General features: G+C 43.9%; 1 protein-coding gene across 5 annotated transcripts in view; it reads left to right on the top strand.

Annotated features, from left to right (window-relative positions):
* LOC142379606 (glutamate receptor ionotropic, kainate 2) overlaps positions 1-15,392 on the top strand; it is a 422,159-nt gene that overhangs the window by 288,267 nt on the left and 118,500 nt on the right. For all 5 annotated transcript variants that reach the window (XM_075464651.1, XM_075464654.1, XM_075464652.1 and 2 more), the window contains 2 exons: positions 4,739-4,945; positions 9,227-9,450. In XM_075464651.1, the coding sequence (XP_075320766.1) occupies positions 4,739-4,945; positions 9,227-9,450 (431 nt within the window). The remainder of the gene's footprint in view (positions 1-4,738; positions 4,946-9,226; positions 9,451-15,392) is intronic.

The raw sequence follows: 15,392 nt of genomic DNA, 5'->3' as shown, positions 1-15,392 counted from the left end.
AGTCATAAGCCTTTTCCAAGTCCACAAAGCTGCTTGGCAGCTGTCAGCTCCTTCGGGTTACTCCCGGGACCAACAAGCCCAAAAGGCTTTTCAGCTTGAAGGCTTCCCTCATCGCTTGCATCCACCAGCGGGTGCTACGGTTATCGCCACAACAGGTACCGACAACCATCAGGCAGACTCCTCTCCCAGTGGCTCCCTAGTTGGGAGCGGAGACTCACCATCAGGTGATGATCAGTTGACAGCTCTACCCCTCTCTTCACCCGAGTGTCCAAGTTATAAGGCCTGGTCTGATTACACGACTACAAAGTCCTTTGGCCTAAGGTGACCTGGTACCACGTACACTTATGAGCCACCTTATGCTCGAACATGGTGTTTGTGATGGACAATCCATGTCTAGCACAGAAGTCCAAAAACAAGATGCCACTTGGGTTCAGATCAGGGAGGCCGTTCCTCCCAATCACGCCTCTCCGTGTCACTCCATCATTGCCAACATGGGCATTAAAGTCCCCCAGAAGAACAAAGTAATCCCTAGGTGACACCCTCTCCAGGACGCCACCCAGAAACACCAAGTTTGGTTGCAGAGCCAATGCTGTGTGTGGAGGTGAGCCCAACTATATCTGGTTGGTACCGCTCCACCTCACACACCAGCTCAGGCTCTTTTCCCGCCAGCGAGGTGACATTCCACGTGCCTAGAGCCAGTTTGCATCACTGGGATTGGCACACCCAGTTACCCACCTTCGTCTGCTGCCCAGCTCATATTGTCAGTACCTTGAATTTCCTCATGGCAAGTGGATGGCCCACATGGAGTTCGCTTCATGATACTTCCTCGAGCTAAGCCCGACCGTGCTCCAGGAGCCAAGGCCCCCCCAAGTTCTGACCTTGGTAGGTGCCCCGGTTTCCTCAGCGAGGTAACTAAATTCCTCTGGTGACGCTCCATCGAGGTCTTTCAATCATGCTTAGTCTGACCACTCCCCCGAGACCAATTTGCCATGGGAGACCCTCCAACAACACAGCTCTCAGGATCATGGGGATACTCAAACCCCTCCTCCGCATTAAGGTGGCAATTCTTCAGAGGGGTGCTTCTGATTTCTAATGGCTCATTTATACTTTATATTAAATACGCAGACACATACAAATGGAGCCTTCTATCTGTCACGTGTTCATTTTTCAGGTATTTAGGCACATTTTCAGAGCCCTGTGTACCTAAACGCAGTGAAAGGAGCAGTACCACCGGAAATCATGGGGGCAGTGTTGCGCAGTATACATCACGTGTGACCAGTGAAAGAAACAAACAAGAAGACAAAAACAGAAATGACGGAACTCCATCAGCATGCCGCAATGGATTTAATGGCTGAAAAGACCATTGCAGTCTACTGTGCTGCCTGTTTTCCTCTTTCTGAGAAGGTGCATTATCATGATCTCTAATAGGCAGACAATGCAATTTCTGAACTGAGAGATCGTTTAGAAATAACTAATATGGACGTGTTCAGGGAAGCAACAGACAACCATGGCGAATCAGAAACCATGGTTCAACTGGTACGTCCAAACTACAATCAGGGAACGGAACGTGGCTTTTCTGTCAGGGAATGAACATCAATATAGGCTGGCCAATATGCTCTCCTAAAATCAATCAGACCAGCAAAATTGTCACACGAAGGAAAACTGGAGAACTGTTACATCAGCAATGACTCCAGCAGGATGTGGAAAGGCATCCAGGCTGTCATAAACTACAAGGGAAACAGGCACACAGTTAGATACCACCCTACAAGACAAACTTGTATGCCCGGTTTGACACCCATCGGCAGAACATCACCCCAGCACTACCAAGATCTCTGCAGCAGGTCAATCCTCACAAAGCAACAGGAGTAGACAGAGTGTCACCAAGGGTCTTTGTGCAGCGGAGCTGGCTGACGTATTCACCGACATCTTTAACACCTCGCTGGCACATAGTGTTGTCCCACTGCGTGGGACGCAAACGCTCCATTTTTGTATGTACTATTGTACTTGCACTCAGACCTGGAACACCTAGACAAACCCTAACATATATACCCGCATGCTTATTTTGGATTACAGCTCAGCTTTTAAAGGAGCCATGGCATGAAATTTTCACTTTTTAAGGTTGTTTAACATTAATATGAGTTCCTCTAGCCTGCCTGTGGTCCCCCAGTGGCTAAAAATGACGATAGACCTAAACCATGCAATGGAAATTATTCTCCGCCTTTGGTAATGTGACCATGCAGATGGCCTGATCGGGAAAGCTGCTGATTGGAAAATTCATTGCATTTCATCTGGATAATGATTCATTCATGGTTCCAGAGTCAAAACGGTCAGTCTGTCTGTGTCGTTAGCTCTGCAGCTAATAGCTCGGTCACTGTCGCTAATGTAACAGTAAATAGCATGAGGTATGCAAGTGGACACCTCATTTACTGTAACGCCAGTGTTGTGTACTTATTTGTTGTTTTGATAGCCGTCCTGCTGTTGGTGTTATGGCGTGCACGATATCTGCCTTTCCCCTGATTGAAATGACTCGCGCTACGTGCATCTTTCCAAACCAGAGCAATCAGCTGAGAATGTCAAAATCCTCACTCCTGCTTTCCCCTTCACGCACGCCTTTTTTGCTGTGTCTTGTGTAGCACTTGCTTGATGTTTGACTGTGTTAGGAGAGTTGTTCAGTAACTAGTTCGTCATATTGTCAAAGTAAGCTCATTTCAACAGGTTTCGCTAGTTTTATGGCATAGGGCTGCCGTGCCATCTACGTGCCATAGCGATTCACAAAACATTTGCACAAGGTACCACGGGCGTAAGTAAGGCCACACCCCCACTAAACAGCTCATTCTGAGGATCCTAAGGAAAGCTCATTTTTGGGACTGGCTGTAATTCTGCACCAAGGCAGAATTTTGGGAAAAAAAACTCAGATACAGTATTAGGGGACCACTAAAGCCTATAAAAATACATAAAAGCCTCCATTTATTTTCATGTCATGGCTCCTTTAATACTGTCCAGCCCTCCAAGCTGGTAACTAAACTGACATTTCTCAGGCTGCCCTCTCCCATCTGCAGTTGGATCCTTGACTTTTTGATTGAAGGACTGCAGGTGGTTTAACCGGCAACACTTACCATCAGCACTGTGACGGGCTGCTGCCTCAGCCCAAGACTGTTCACGCTTTACACCTATGACAGCTCATCATCACAAAAGCACTGCCAGATATAGAAATTTGCAGATGACACAACCATCTTGGGGCTCTTCACGGGAAATTATGAGGTCCGCTGCAGAAAGCTAGTGGATACAGCACATGTCTATGAGGAGGAAAAGTGCCTTGTCATAAACACTGATAAGACAGATGAGCAAATTCTTGACCCCCTCTGCAACCCTTATTAATTAAAAGTACTGTGATAGAGCATCTTAACAGCTTCAAATTCCTGGGCCTGCATATCACTAACAGTCTCAGCTGGTCAGAAGACACCACAGCCACTGAAAAAAGCTGGCCTGGGCCATCAGGCGCTTACCCAGTCCTACAAAAGGCTGGTGGACAGTGTTCTCATGAGAACCATTACTATGTGGGATGGCAACACCACAACTAAGGAGAGGACAACCCTTCAGAGGATCACCGGCTCCCCTCCATGGACATCTTATACACCAAACCCTGTAGAAATAAAATTAGAACTATCCTCCAAGATCCACATCACCCTGGCCACTCTCTGTTTAGGTTGAGAATCTCTGGTCGTGAGCTGGAGAGCATTAAAGCAAAGACGAGACGCCTTCAGGATAGCTTCCACGCAGCAGGAATCACACTGCTGGCAAAAGGTCATTCAAACTGGTTTTAAATATCATGTCCCACCTCAGACTCTGATACACTGAAACTACACCTACCTCTCTGTGTGCCATCTTTAACGTGATTCTCAGACGCACAAATCGCCCAGAATATTCATGCACTTTATTATTGTTCATCATTTATTACAATGTGTTTTTCAGCTTTTTAAAACACTTTTGTTTGGACTTTTTCTTTTAATGAGTGAGTGGGCTGCACAAGTATTCCAATGTCCCTGTACATCTGTACTTGAGTAAATGGCAAATAAAGTTTTGAAGTCTTGAAATCTGTTAGAGCTGTTACCAATCTTTAAAGTTTTGTTGTTTGCTTATTTTTTCTTTTGTTTGTTTGATTTTTGTGTCAGCTATATGATAAACAACAGATTTATGTCACTGAGGGAGACATGAGGGACATGCTGTGAGGTCCAGGGCTAAGAAAGAAAGATGATGCGTGGAGCAGAGGTATAAAGGAAGGAAGCAGGGTACAGAGGAAGAGGACATGCAGTGGATGGGAGGCAGAGAGGAAACACACAGACATTAGTAATCTCCCCAGCTGTTTGTCTGAACAAACAGGATGTGCCAGCTCTTGTGCTCTCTTTTTGTGTCCATCTATCAGCATCTCTTATCTTATTGACAAAGCGTGTGATGTCCTGAAAGCTTTGCTTGGGACCACAGCCAGCCTGCTGTGCCTAAGAGGAGCGAAGAGTCATTGATATGGGGGATTATCTCTTATTATGGTCATGCTTCACTTTGCACCCATCCCACCTCACATCACAGGTCTGCTACTGCTGGAAAGCACACTCAGAAACACCTGTTTTTAGGATTGGACGGATGAAAAACATATCTCACATATCAGCTACCCTTTCAGATAGGCTTTATCAGCAGGTAAAAGATGCCAAGAGGCTCATCCCTCCACTATTATGCCCAACAGGAGGAGCCATATGTGATGTTCAAGAAGTCTGACAAGCCACTGTACGGGAATGACCGCTTTGAAGGCTACTGCATAGATCTACTCAGAGAGCTGGCCAACATCCTGGGCTTCACTTATGAAGTCCGGCTGGTGGAGGATGGAAGATACGGTGCCCAGGATGAGAACACAGGCCAGTGGAATGGCATGATCAAAGAGCTGATGGACCATGTGAGTCAACACCACATTATTAAGTGCTTATCATGATATTTATAGCAAACATAAACATTTTTTTTGTGAATCATTCAAATTGAACATGTATCTCATTTGTAGAAAAATTGAACAAAATTTACACAAAACAAGAGAGGACGAGAAAAAAAACACTAAGAAACAAGACTTTGGGCTCTTGATTACCCAACTCATTAGATATATCCAGAATTTCTAATACTGCTGTATATATCTGACTTGTATGTGTTATTGCCACCCTCTCTACTCTGCTGGTTCAGGCAGGACTTCATGATGAAGTCTCAATAATGAACATTTATCATGTGCATGAATTTGGAGGAATCACTAAGTATTCACACACAAAAAAAACACATTCAAGTGAAAATGATAAGAATACAGCGACTGATTAAAAAAAAGACGTTTTTCCTTTTCTCATAAACTGTTATCTCTTTTTTAAGTTGTGTTGGTCATAACAAATGAAAAACAAACTACACACATTTTTATTCTTTCATCAGCAATATCGGACAGTTTGTCGTAGTGCTACTTAGATGATCAGATGTCATTATTAATCAGAAAAAATAAGCAATTCACGAACGTTAGAGTAACTCATTGATACTTTTTGACATACACTGATCACAGAAGTGGCATTGGAATAGTACACTGGTGAGATCTTGTATTTTTCATGATAGGTTGTAAAATGCAGATTACCTTTTCCCACTTGATTTCTTAGCTGTGTTCTTGTGGTTATGTGAAATACCCCTCTGGAGACAATGGCATGGCAAAACCTTCTATCACAGTCGTGAAACTCCATTTACCACCCAACACAAACTAGGTGATCACAGATGTCTTTGAAAACAGTACCACATAAAATAATGGCTGTACATACTTAACAAAGACATAAAGTAGGCAAAGTTGGTAGTTTATTCAGCTCAAGTAAAAAAACAAAAAGAAAAGAAAAGAAAGAAAACTACAGAAGCCCAGAATTCAAGTTTGTCATGTAAAAACCTCAATATGGGACAACTACCCATCATATGATGGTATGTGAGAGCAACACTCTTAATGCTCTGTGAACTGATCAGTAGGATCACATGAGATCATTATTTTTTCTTTTTTCTGTGCACTTTTGAACTGCTGCTTACATTCAACATCTTGACCTGTTGAAATATATAAATGAAAAACCTAAAAGACAGTCTGGGCTTCAAAAGATGGCACCAATACTTGGCTCGCAAAAACCCAAATGAAGCCCTTGGTCAGCTTCTTGAAGGAGTTAGAGCTAAATATCTGATTATTTTGGACAAGAAGCATGTAATATGATATGTTATGATAAAGGCTATCATACAGCAGGACATGTTATTTTTTCTACATGAATGCTCCTGAAGTCTTCTAATTTCATATCAGATTTCATAGCAAAAGAAAAACAAACAGGTCAATGTGAATTGTGTAATTCTAATACTGTCTGGAAAAAAGATGGCTAATGTGTCCATGCCATTGCTTTTAATGTCTTGAAACAACAAGTCCTTGAAAACAAAGTATTGTCTTTAATTGTTTTTGAAAGCACCATCGTTGTACACATGGGTGTCAAAGCAAAGTCTCAGAGATAAAAGTTTTGCACTTTCAGCTATAGTAATTATTTCACATAACCATATCAGCATAGATGAAAATTTAGGTAAATAACATCAGGCAGTTCTCCATTTCAGATTTCTTTTCAGAGCAATATTAAAAAAAAACTCTCTCACCATCTGACATTAACAGTGATTGTCTTCTTGATCAGTGTATTTTTGTTGTACAATGCGAAAAACAATACTGCTACAGATCCAACAATATTTCTATGTAGTTGATTGTTTAAATAATGATATTAAGCACAAGTTGTTACTATGTTGTTACTATGTTGTTATGGACTAACATCAGAGGTTGCATGGTACCTGTTCAGAAATGAACTGGTTATTACTTTGAAACTCATGGGCTGTGTGTAATAGTATTAGCATTGCCCACTTATCTACTACTAAAATATGTGAGGGTACTACATCCAGTGCATGCAGATGTTTTAATTGGGTGTTTAAAAAATAAAAAAACATTTATCACAACAATCACTGATTATTCAGTTATTTCTGTCAGTGTGCCATTTTGTTTTATTTCAAGAGAAGGGTTCATCAATGCTTTCTCTCCTTTGTTTTTCCCCTTGTTATTATGATGCTATACTTTCAAACTTAAATATTTGGGTAAAATCTTAAATCCATTACCAGCGGAAAGTTTGACCAAGAATAGGATAAGAAGGAAGAGGAGCAGCCCGCAGAGAGGGATACATAGAAGGGAGAAAACAGTGTGCTAACAAGAAGCACAATTTGAGAATACAGTGATGCAAGGAGAGCATGGATTGTGTTGCGAGTTGTTTCCCCCACAGAGCTTATTAAAACACACACAAGCTCACAATCTGCTCACAGCATAGATCATTAGACCCAACAAAGTCTCAGTTAGAGTAAACTGCATGGGCAGAAAAATAGCAGGCGCTGCACGGCCAATTGTCAATATCTGACCTTATTAGAAGTTGCACCCGCAAGGAGTCAAGTCCCCCTTAACTCCTCCACACGTGTCTTCTGCTTCTGCTCTGATCAGAGCTGTGATTGGCCGTTGTGACAGATGGGTGAAGGGCCCAGTCCCCGGTGAGGTGCATGTAGAGCTGCTTTGCCCTACTTTGTGCACTTGACTTAGACAGATAGTGATTGCAGAAGACAATGCCTCAGAAGACTCAGGAGAAGTGTACTTAGAGAGAAGTTGTTCAGTTGGGATTGAAATGCTGAATTGAAGTGAAACAAATTGAAAGGGCCATGTTGAAGAAATTTAGCACAATTGTGTTTAATTTGTCTAATGTTCAAAGTTGAATAAACACATCCCAACGAATGCAGACTGTAGTTGTGGAGAGGGGTTCAGACGGATTCAGACTTATGTGTCACCGCTGTGAGCAGAGAGCTCAGCCACTCATCCTTTAGTGATATATGGCAGCCTTCATGAGATAAAAGGTGTATATGTTGGGAAAATGAACCAGTTGACCTCGCTGTGAATCTTTGGCATTTTTAGTCACAATGCAGCCTGAAATTTACTGTTAACAACCCCACACAATTTTTCCCCCAAATATGGTCACATCATTTTCCAAGTGAGGTCAGATTACGATTTATGATATGAAACTCCTTCAGAAAAGTCATGTTGATGCTTGTTAAATATCAGAATGTGTGTCGTGGTACAACAGCATGTGGTCACAAACAGTAGTGTGTCCGTAGGTTAATCTCTTTTTCATGCACCAGCATAAATATCTTAACCATAACTCTCAACACTCAGTGGGTCTGCATGATGAGATTGATTCGATTACAGCTATAGTTGGGTTCTGCTCCTTATCTGAGCGAGGGTAATTCTCCTTGGATATATGGCGGTGAATGAATGGGATCAGAGGCACAAAGCGTGTCATACCCCGGTATGATAGGTGGCGCTGTACCCATTCCAGCTGTTGCTAATAGAGCCACTTCCTGTTGACCTCTTCACCACCAACAACAACAACAAACTCAGGCATTGGAGAAAGATGGAGAACGCAGAGCCAGATGAAGCTACGTCCCTCTACATTTGGTCTGTGATGAGCTGCTTGTTGCACAAACTCGATGCCCAACGGAGCATTCTCCATCGCGTTGTTTGTTTCTTTCTGACGGCGACAACAACAGGAATATCGTCTCCTTTGACTTCCGGGTCACGACCCCGGGAAAACATCTGGAGCATGCGCAGAACGCAAAGTCTGATTCACCACGTGCTTCAGCGTCTACAAGCAGGTTTAGAGTGACTTTCAACCCAGTTATCTCGGGGTCTGAATCCGATCCGATCCAATTCTTAGTCAGATTAAGGTGTCTACATGCACTTAATAACTCAGTCTGATTGTAATTTAGCCAATAATCCGATTTTTACAGCCATGTAACCCCACTGAGTGTTGATCTAAATATGTAGTCTCTTTACTTCCCAGTACATCTTGTAAAATAAGACCCTTTGATGTAAAGAGAGAAAGTAGGCAAAACGGAAAGTAAAAAAGAGCTTTGATCTCAGCTGCTGAGAGACAGAGGTTAATTTAGTAGTGGGAGTATATTTGATGAGTAGAAAGAGAAAGAGGGCTTTAAATTTCTTGCTAAGTGCCTTTGGACAGACTCTGCAGTGTGTAAAGACCCTGTTTTCTTAATTTGATTGCCTCTAAATGCTTCCTGTACCTGTAACTTAAAGCCTATCCCTCTTCCATTTTATGTTTGCTGTTGACAGAGAGCTGATCTGGCAGTGGCTCCCCTCGCCATCACATACGTGCGCGAGAAGGTTATCGACTTTTCTAAGCCATTCATGACGCTGGGTATAAGTATACTGTACCGCAAGCCCAACGGGACCAACCCTGGGGTCTTCTCCTTCCTCAACCCCCTCTCACCTGATATCTGGATGTATATTCTGCTGGCTTACTTGGGTGTCAGTTGTGTGCTGTTTGTCATAGCCAGGTAACATGTTATTTCAAGTGATTGCAGATCTACACACAATGCCATCACTTAGTCTTTTTCATTTAGCTTAACAACTAATTGGTGATGAAAGGATACCGACCACTCTGTGACAGTGCTGACACTCAGCATTAAACATCACAGTAGAATGTGTGTAATACTGTTTGAACATCAACCATCATGAGGAGCATGGGGATATTCACTTTTTTCCACCAGTAGATGTTCAGAAATTCCTTGATGTCAGAAGAAGAACTTGTGATACTTGGCATGACTCTAGGGTTATCCTAGGCTGGCTGGACTTCCTCTGGTGCCATTTAAGCAGACCTCAGGAAACACTGACATCCCCAGTTACTCAGACCATAGACAGAAATGTTGGAGGCCTCTCAACCGTTGCAAGGTTACAGTATATGTATGTGTCTGAGAGGGTGTGAGCTCATATCGTGTGTGTGCATAAGTGTGTGCAGATGTGTGGAGCTACATGTGAGCGGCTGCTGCCCCTCTTCCACCTTCCCCTCACTGTCCCTGGAGTCTCAGAGTTCATGCTGTTTCTTCTTTTCTCCAGTTTCCTTCACCTTGCCTCAAATGTAACTGGGACTCAGAGTCCTGCTGTCTTTTTCTGCTGGTGTTGCTTCACAGTCTCCACCTCCCATCACATTAGTTTGTTTCAAGCACTCATGTCACCAGATCAGCCATGTTGTTGCATATGTAGTTTTAAATATGACGCCAGTCCTTGTCATCTTTCATGAGGTTGATAAATAAACCTGTACCTTTCTCTGATGCTGAGAATTCTTTAGGATGTAGTCAGATCTGTCTGCCCAGACTGTTTTGCTATAGCATGAAGAATTGAAGAATTACATATTACTAACTTTCATTTACATAAAACCTTGAATGTAGATGTTGACCAAAGAGTTATTTTGAGTGAGGTGCAGTCCCAGGTCTCTCAGTGCAGCTCCTCTGTGCCACTCACCTTTAAAGTGCATTGCACATGATAACCAAGGAGGGAGTGCTGTCTGCAGATTCCACAGATCGCTAAAAGTAAGATGTAAGCTTTTTTTTCCTAGCTCAGACTGTTTGGATATCAGGTTGTTCCCAGATTTCTAGAGGAAAAAGGTGAAACTTCAGATAGGTGCAGTTGTTCTCTGAAGGCTCAGGGCCATATAGAAAAGAATGATAAAATATAGAAAAATCTAAACGGCACACTATATTCCAAAAAAAAAAAAAAGAAAGAAAGTGAGGACTACTAAAATAAGCTAAGATTTGTCGCTTCTTTGTTCTGTTTGTATCAGTGAAGCTGAATCAGATCCATCTACAATCTGCTGGGTGCAAAACGGCTAAAACCTCAGATATTTCATCTGAGTTTGTAAATGAACACTGTTCACAGGTAGCAGAGGACATCAAGACTTCATTCTGAAAGGATCGAACATATCTGTTGTACTGATGACCTTTTTTGTTGGCATCTTTGGAAATATCTTCTGAGTTAGGCACAAGGTTTAATAGGTTTGATACCTGGATCTAGTAGCTCTTATTTGTGCCTTCTTTTTGAATCATGGTGAAGAAAAGAAAGAGAAAAAAAAGGTTCACGTTAGCTCTAAAACCTTTGGGACGCTGGGGCTCTCTTGCAGCCTTAACCCAAAAGTTTTATTGTTAACACTCATCTTTTCCTATGTTACTGGCGTTATGATCACACAAAGGAATAAAAAGCAGCAACTGTCATCTAAGTTGGCTCAGAATATGCACCAATCTAATTAATGTCCCAATAAGCAAGTGTTTGGGTAAGTCCCCCCTAACTTTATACCTTCTTTTCTTCTCTACACACAACTGCATGATGAGCTGCAATTGCATGTTTTGTACTTAGATTCTAGTACATAACAGTCTCACAAAACTTCCAGAAATGAGATACCCAAAACTTTGTGAACAGAAAATGTTGAACTTGATTCCTTCCACCATGAAAAAAAATCTTATTCTCTTTGAGATTTATGCCTTCTGCACAATATGAAGGAGATAGATTAGATTTGGTTTATGGTGTTTCCTAAGAAATTCAACTGAGAGCATGGACCTGCAGCTCTAAATAAAACACACAGCTTAAAGGAGAAGCTCGGCGTTTTTAAACCTGGACCTTATTTTTGGCATAAAATCCCTTCATCTACTCACCGATAACAGTTTGGTGAAAGCCGGGGTCCTTCGGAAAATATTTAGATGACTGGAGATCTGGAGAGAACAGGGCAGAGACAATACAGCCTCTGAATAAGGCATTATCTGTCTTTATTTCACCAACACTTTAAAGGGACAGTTCGCCTCTTTTGACATGAAGCTGTATGACATCCCATATCAGCAACATCATTTATGAACATCTTCTTACCCCCTGCTGCGTCTTGTGAGCAGAGTTCCAGCCTGCTCAGAAGCAGGGGAGTGCTCGGTCTGCACTTCGGTCTGCACAGTTTACACAGCAGGCAGTGATATGAAGGGACAGAAAATAGGGCCGAGCGATTGTGAGGTCTGACTTTTTCCTGGAGAACGATTTTGTGATGCAAATGTATTACTCTTTTGAACGCATATTGTTTTGAGAAGCAAAACGCTTTATTTTTGTGGCCCGAGCCAACTAGCCGGACTACCTTCATCAACACCAAAACGAGGCTGGAACTCTGCTCACAGGACGCAGCAGGGGGTAAGAAGATGTTCATTAATGATATTGCTAATATGGGATGTCATACAGCTTCATGTCAAAAGAGGCGAACTATCCCTTTAAGACCAATGAATGAATGAACGCGTACTATTGCACTGTTAGCTCAGAGCTGCCGTGTTGTTGTTATCCGGGGCCATCGGGGGCTATCGGGGCCTTTCTACACACGCATCTACTGGGATGACGTCATCGATGCCATCCTACTCACAGTGTTCGTCCACTCTGATGAATCTCCTGCCGTGTTGCACAGAACCAGCAGCAGCAAACTCCGTGTAAAGTTAGCCAACTGTCACAGAGCACGGATTGAATGAGCTGTGCTGCAGCGCACGTCAATGACATCATCCCAGTAGACGCTTGTGTAGAAAGCCCCCCGATAAGCCCCCCGATAGCCCCGGATAACAACAACACGGCAGCTCTGAGCTAACAGAGCAATAGTACGGGTTCATTCATTCATTGGTGTTAAAGTACTGGTGAATAAAGACAGATAATGCCTTATTTAGAGGCTATATTCTCTCTATTATACAGAGATACGCCGATCTCCAGTGATCTAAATATCATCCGAAGGACGCCGACTTTCACCAAACTGTTATCGGGGAGTAGATGAAGGGATTTTATGCCAGAAATAAGGTCCAGGTTTAAAAACACCGAACTTCTCCTTTAATGTCACCAGCTCGCACTGAGACAAAATATTTTATTTATCTGCTCTTTTTTTTTCATACACATAAGAATTTATTTTAAATCCATAGAAATACATGTTTGTTGTATACTTAAGCCTTTCATGGTGGACAGTTGGACTTTTCTAACTTCCTGTTCACATATTTTGTTTGTATGTTTAAGAGTCACTCTCATTTCACCAAAGTTTAACAGACTTAACAGGCTCAATCTAAATGTAACAAGCAGGAGTTTGGCAACATATACACTGGGCTGTATATGTGTACACATCCCACGTTTTTATCTATGTATGCTTATCTTTGTGCTGTGCTGTGTGAATGTAGTGTTTGTATGAAAGAGAGAATACCAGAAACTGACCACTATTACACAGTGCAAGAGTTAGGTCAGCTTTGTGTGGTCCATTTGTCGGCCTGTTCCACCCGGATGCACAGCTGAGTCATTCCTCTGGTGTCCTGCCAACTGCCTGATATCTCAGTGTTACTGCAGGGTATGGCTTTTTTGTAGCTTTGCAGCTAGTTATGGTGCAGGTGATATGGTATATATTACACCTTTCCTAAAGCCTGTGCAGTACCCACTTGTTACATTTTGGAGAATTAACTTTCGAAAATCTTTCACCTCATTTTTCAGGATATGTCAGAAGTAAAGATTTATGACTGAACATTTAGGCAGAATATCCTGGTAATTATGCCTTCACTACAAATCTCACACAATACCTTTCCTGCATGGATTATTTGACTTTTTTTCTAACTTTGATAACACAAGAATTTTTTTCCAGGCACTCCAGAGGATCTAAACAGGGATTCCATGGATGCTATATAATGCTCATAACTCATTTTCAATAGTGTACAGCCACATGAAAATAAATATATTTATTGTTTCTCTCACCGGAGTGGACAAAGCAAAGAGTAGCAGGCATTCTAGAAGTAAATAAAGCGGTTACCTTAGCTGTAAAATGCTTTCACATTGGGAGTTTCATCCTGGCCAGCAGTGTTTGTTCTCTGCAGGCAGAACGAAAGTTACGTATGTAACTACGGTTCTATGAATCCTGGATGACCGCCAGAGGCGGTGCTTCAAGCACTGAATGATACATCTCGCGCATGCGCAGGTCGAGTGTTTATACCAACAAAGTCACTCGTGACCCCTGATGACCCCGGAGAGCCTATATCTTCCGGTGACATCAGCGGATCTGTTCCTACAGAATCTTCTCGCGAGTACACAAGGATTCCGAGTGACAGAACGCTCTGGCGGTCATCCAGGATTCATAGAACCGTAGTTACATACGTAACTTTCGTTCTATTTCATCCTTACTGACCGCCAGAGGCGGTGCTTCAAGCACTGGATGACTCATACCAGAAAAGTCACGAGGAACCCAGCACTTACTCACTTTACTGAGAGGAAGCAGCAGAGTCGGGCAGCAGGACCACAGCCAACGGGTGGGGAGTGGCAACATTCACCCGATAGAACCTGGAGAAGGTACTCGGTGATGCCCATGACGCTGCCTCACAGATGTCTTCCAGGGGAACGCCCGTAGGGCTGATCATGATGTCGAGACAGCTCTGGTGGAGTGGCAGCTCACCCCAGCTGGCGGGGGGTGCCCACTTCCCTTATATGCCTGGGTGATGGCGTCCACCACCCAGTGGGACAGTCGCTGCTTAGAGAGCGCACAGCCCCTCCGAGGGCCACCATAGCAGAGGAAGAGCTGGTCCGACTGCCTGATACCAGCAGTCGCGGCCACGTAGGCTCTCAGAGCCCGCACAGGGCACAGTCGCCGTAACCTGTCCTCCCCCTCCGGGGGAACAAATTGTGCCAGGTGGATAGGTCTGTAGAGGTTCGACGAAGACAGAACCTTCGGGAGAAAGGCGGAGTTTGGCCATAGGGAAACCCCCGAGCCATCCGAGTTCCACCTCATGCAGGAGTCGCTCACCGACAGAGCATGCAGCTCCCTGACACGCTTTGCTGATGCGATGGCGAGGAGAAAGGCAGTCTTAGCAGAGACCCACCTCAGCCCTGCCTGAGCAAGGGGTTCAAAGGGAGGTGAGCACAGAGCGCTGAGCACCAGGTGCAGATCCCATGGCGGGGTGCGCCGCACTTGTGGGGGGCGCAACCGCCGCGCACCTTTCAGGAAAAGGGACACCAACCTGTGGCTCCCCACCGTGCCGCTATCCACTTGAGCATGCCGAGAGGAAATGGCTGCCACATACACCCTCAGGGTAGCGGGGGACCGGCCGCCATCCAGGAGTGACTGGAGGAACTCCAGAATCTTAGGGACAGGACAGTGCACAGGGTCCTCACCCCTGTCCAAGCACCATGTAGTGAACAGCCGCCACCTCTGTTCATAGAGGACAATCAGAGGGATCGGCGGGAAAGCATAGAGGAGAACCTCTGGCCAGTCGTGGGCAAGAGCATCCTGGCCCAGAGGACTGCTCTCCTCTGTCCGGGAGAACCAGAGGGGGCAATGGGTCGACTCCTCTGAGGCAAAGAGGTCCACGTTTGCTCTTCCGAAGGTGGTCCAGATATTGAGAACCACCTCCGGATGAAGCTGCCTCTCCCCCGGCGGAGGCTTGCAACGGGAGAGCAAGTCTGCCGTCTGGTT

Source organism: Odontesthes bonariensis, chromosome 5 (assembly GCF_027942865.1).
Source record: "Odontesthes bonariensis isolate fOdoBon6 chromosome 5, fOdoBon6.hap1, whole genome shotgun sequence".
NCBI lineage: Eukaryota > Metazoa > Chordata > Actinopteri > Atheriniformes > Atherinopsidae > Odontesthes > Odontesthes bonariensis.
Note: the sequence above shows the minus strand (reverse complement) of the source record. Positions and strands in the feature narration are given on the sequence as shown.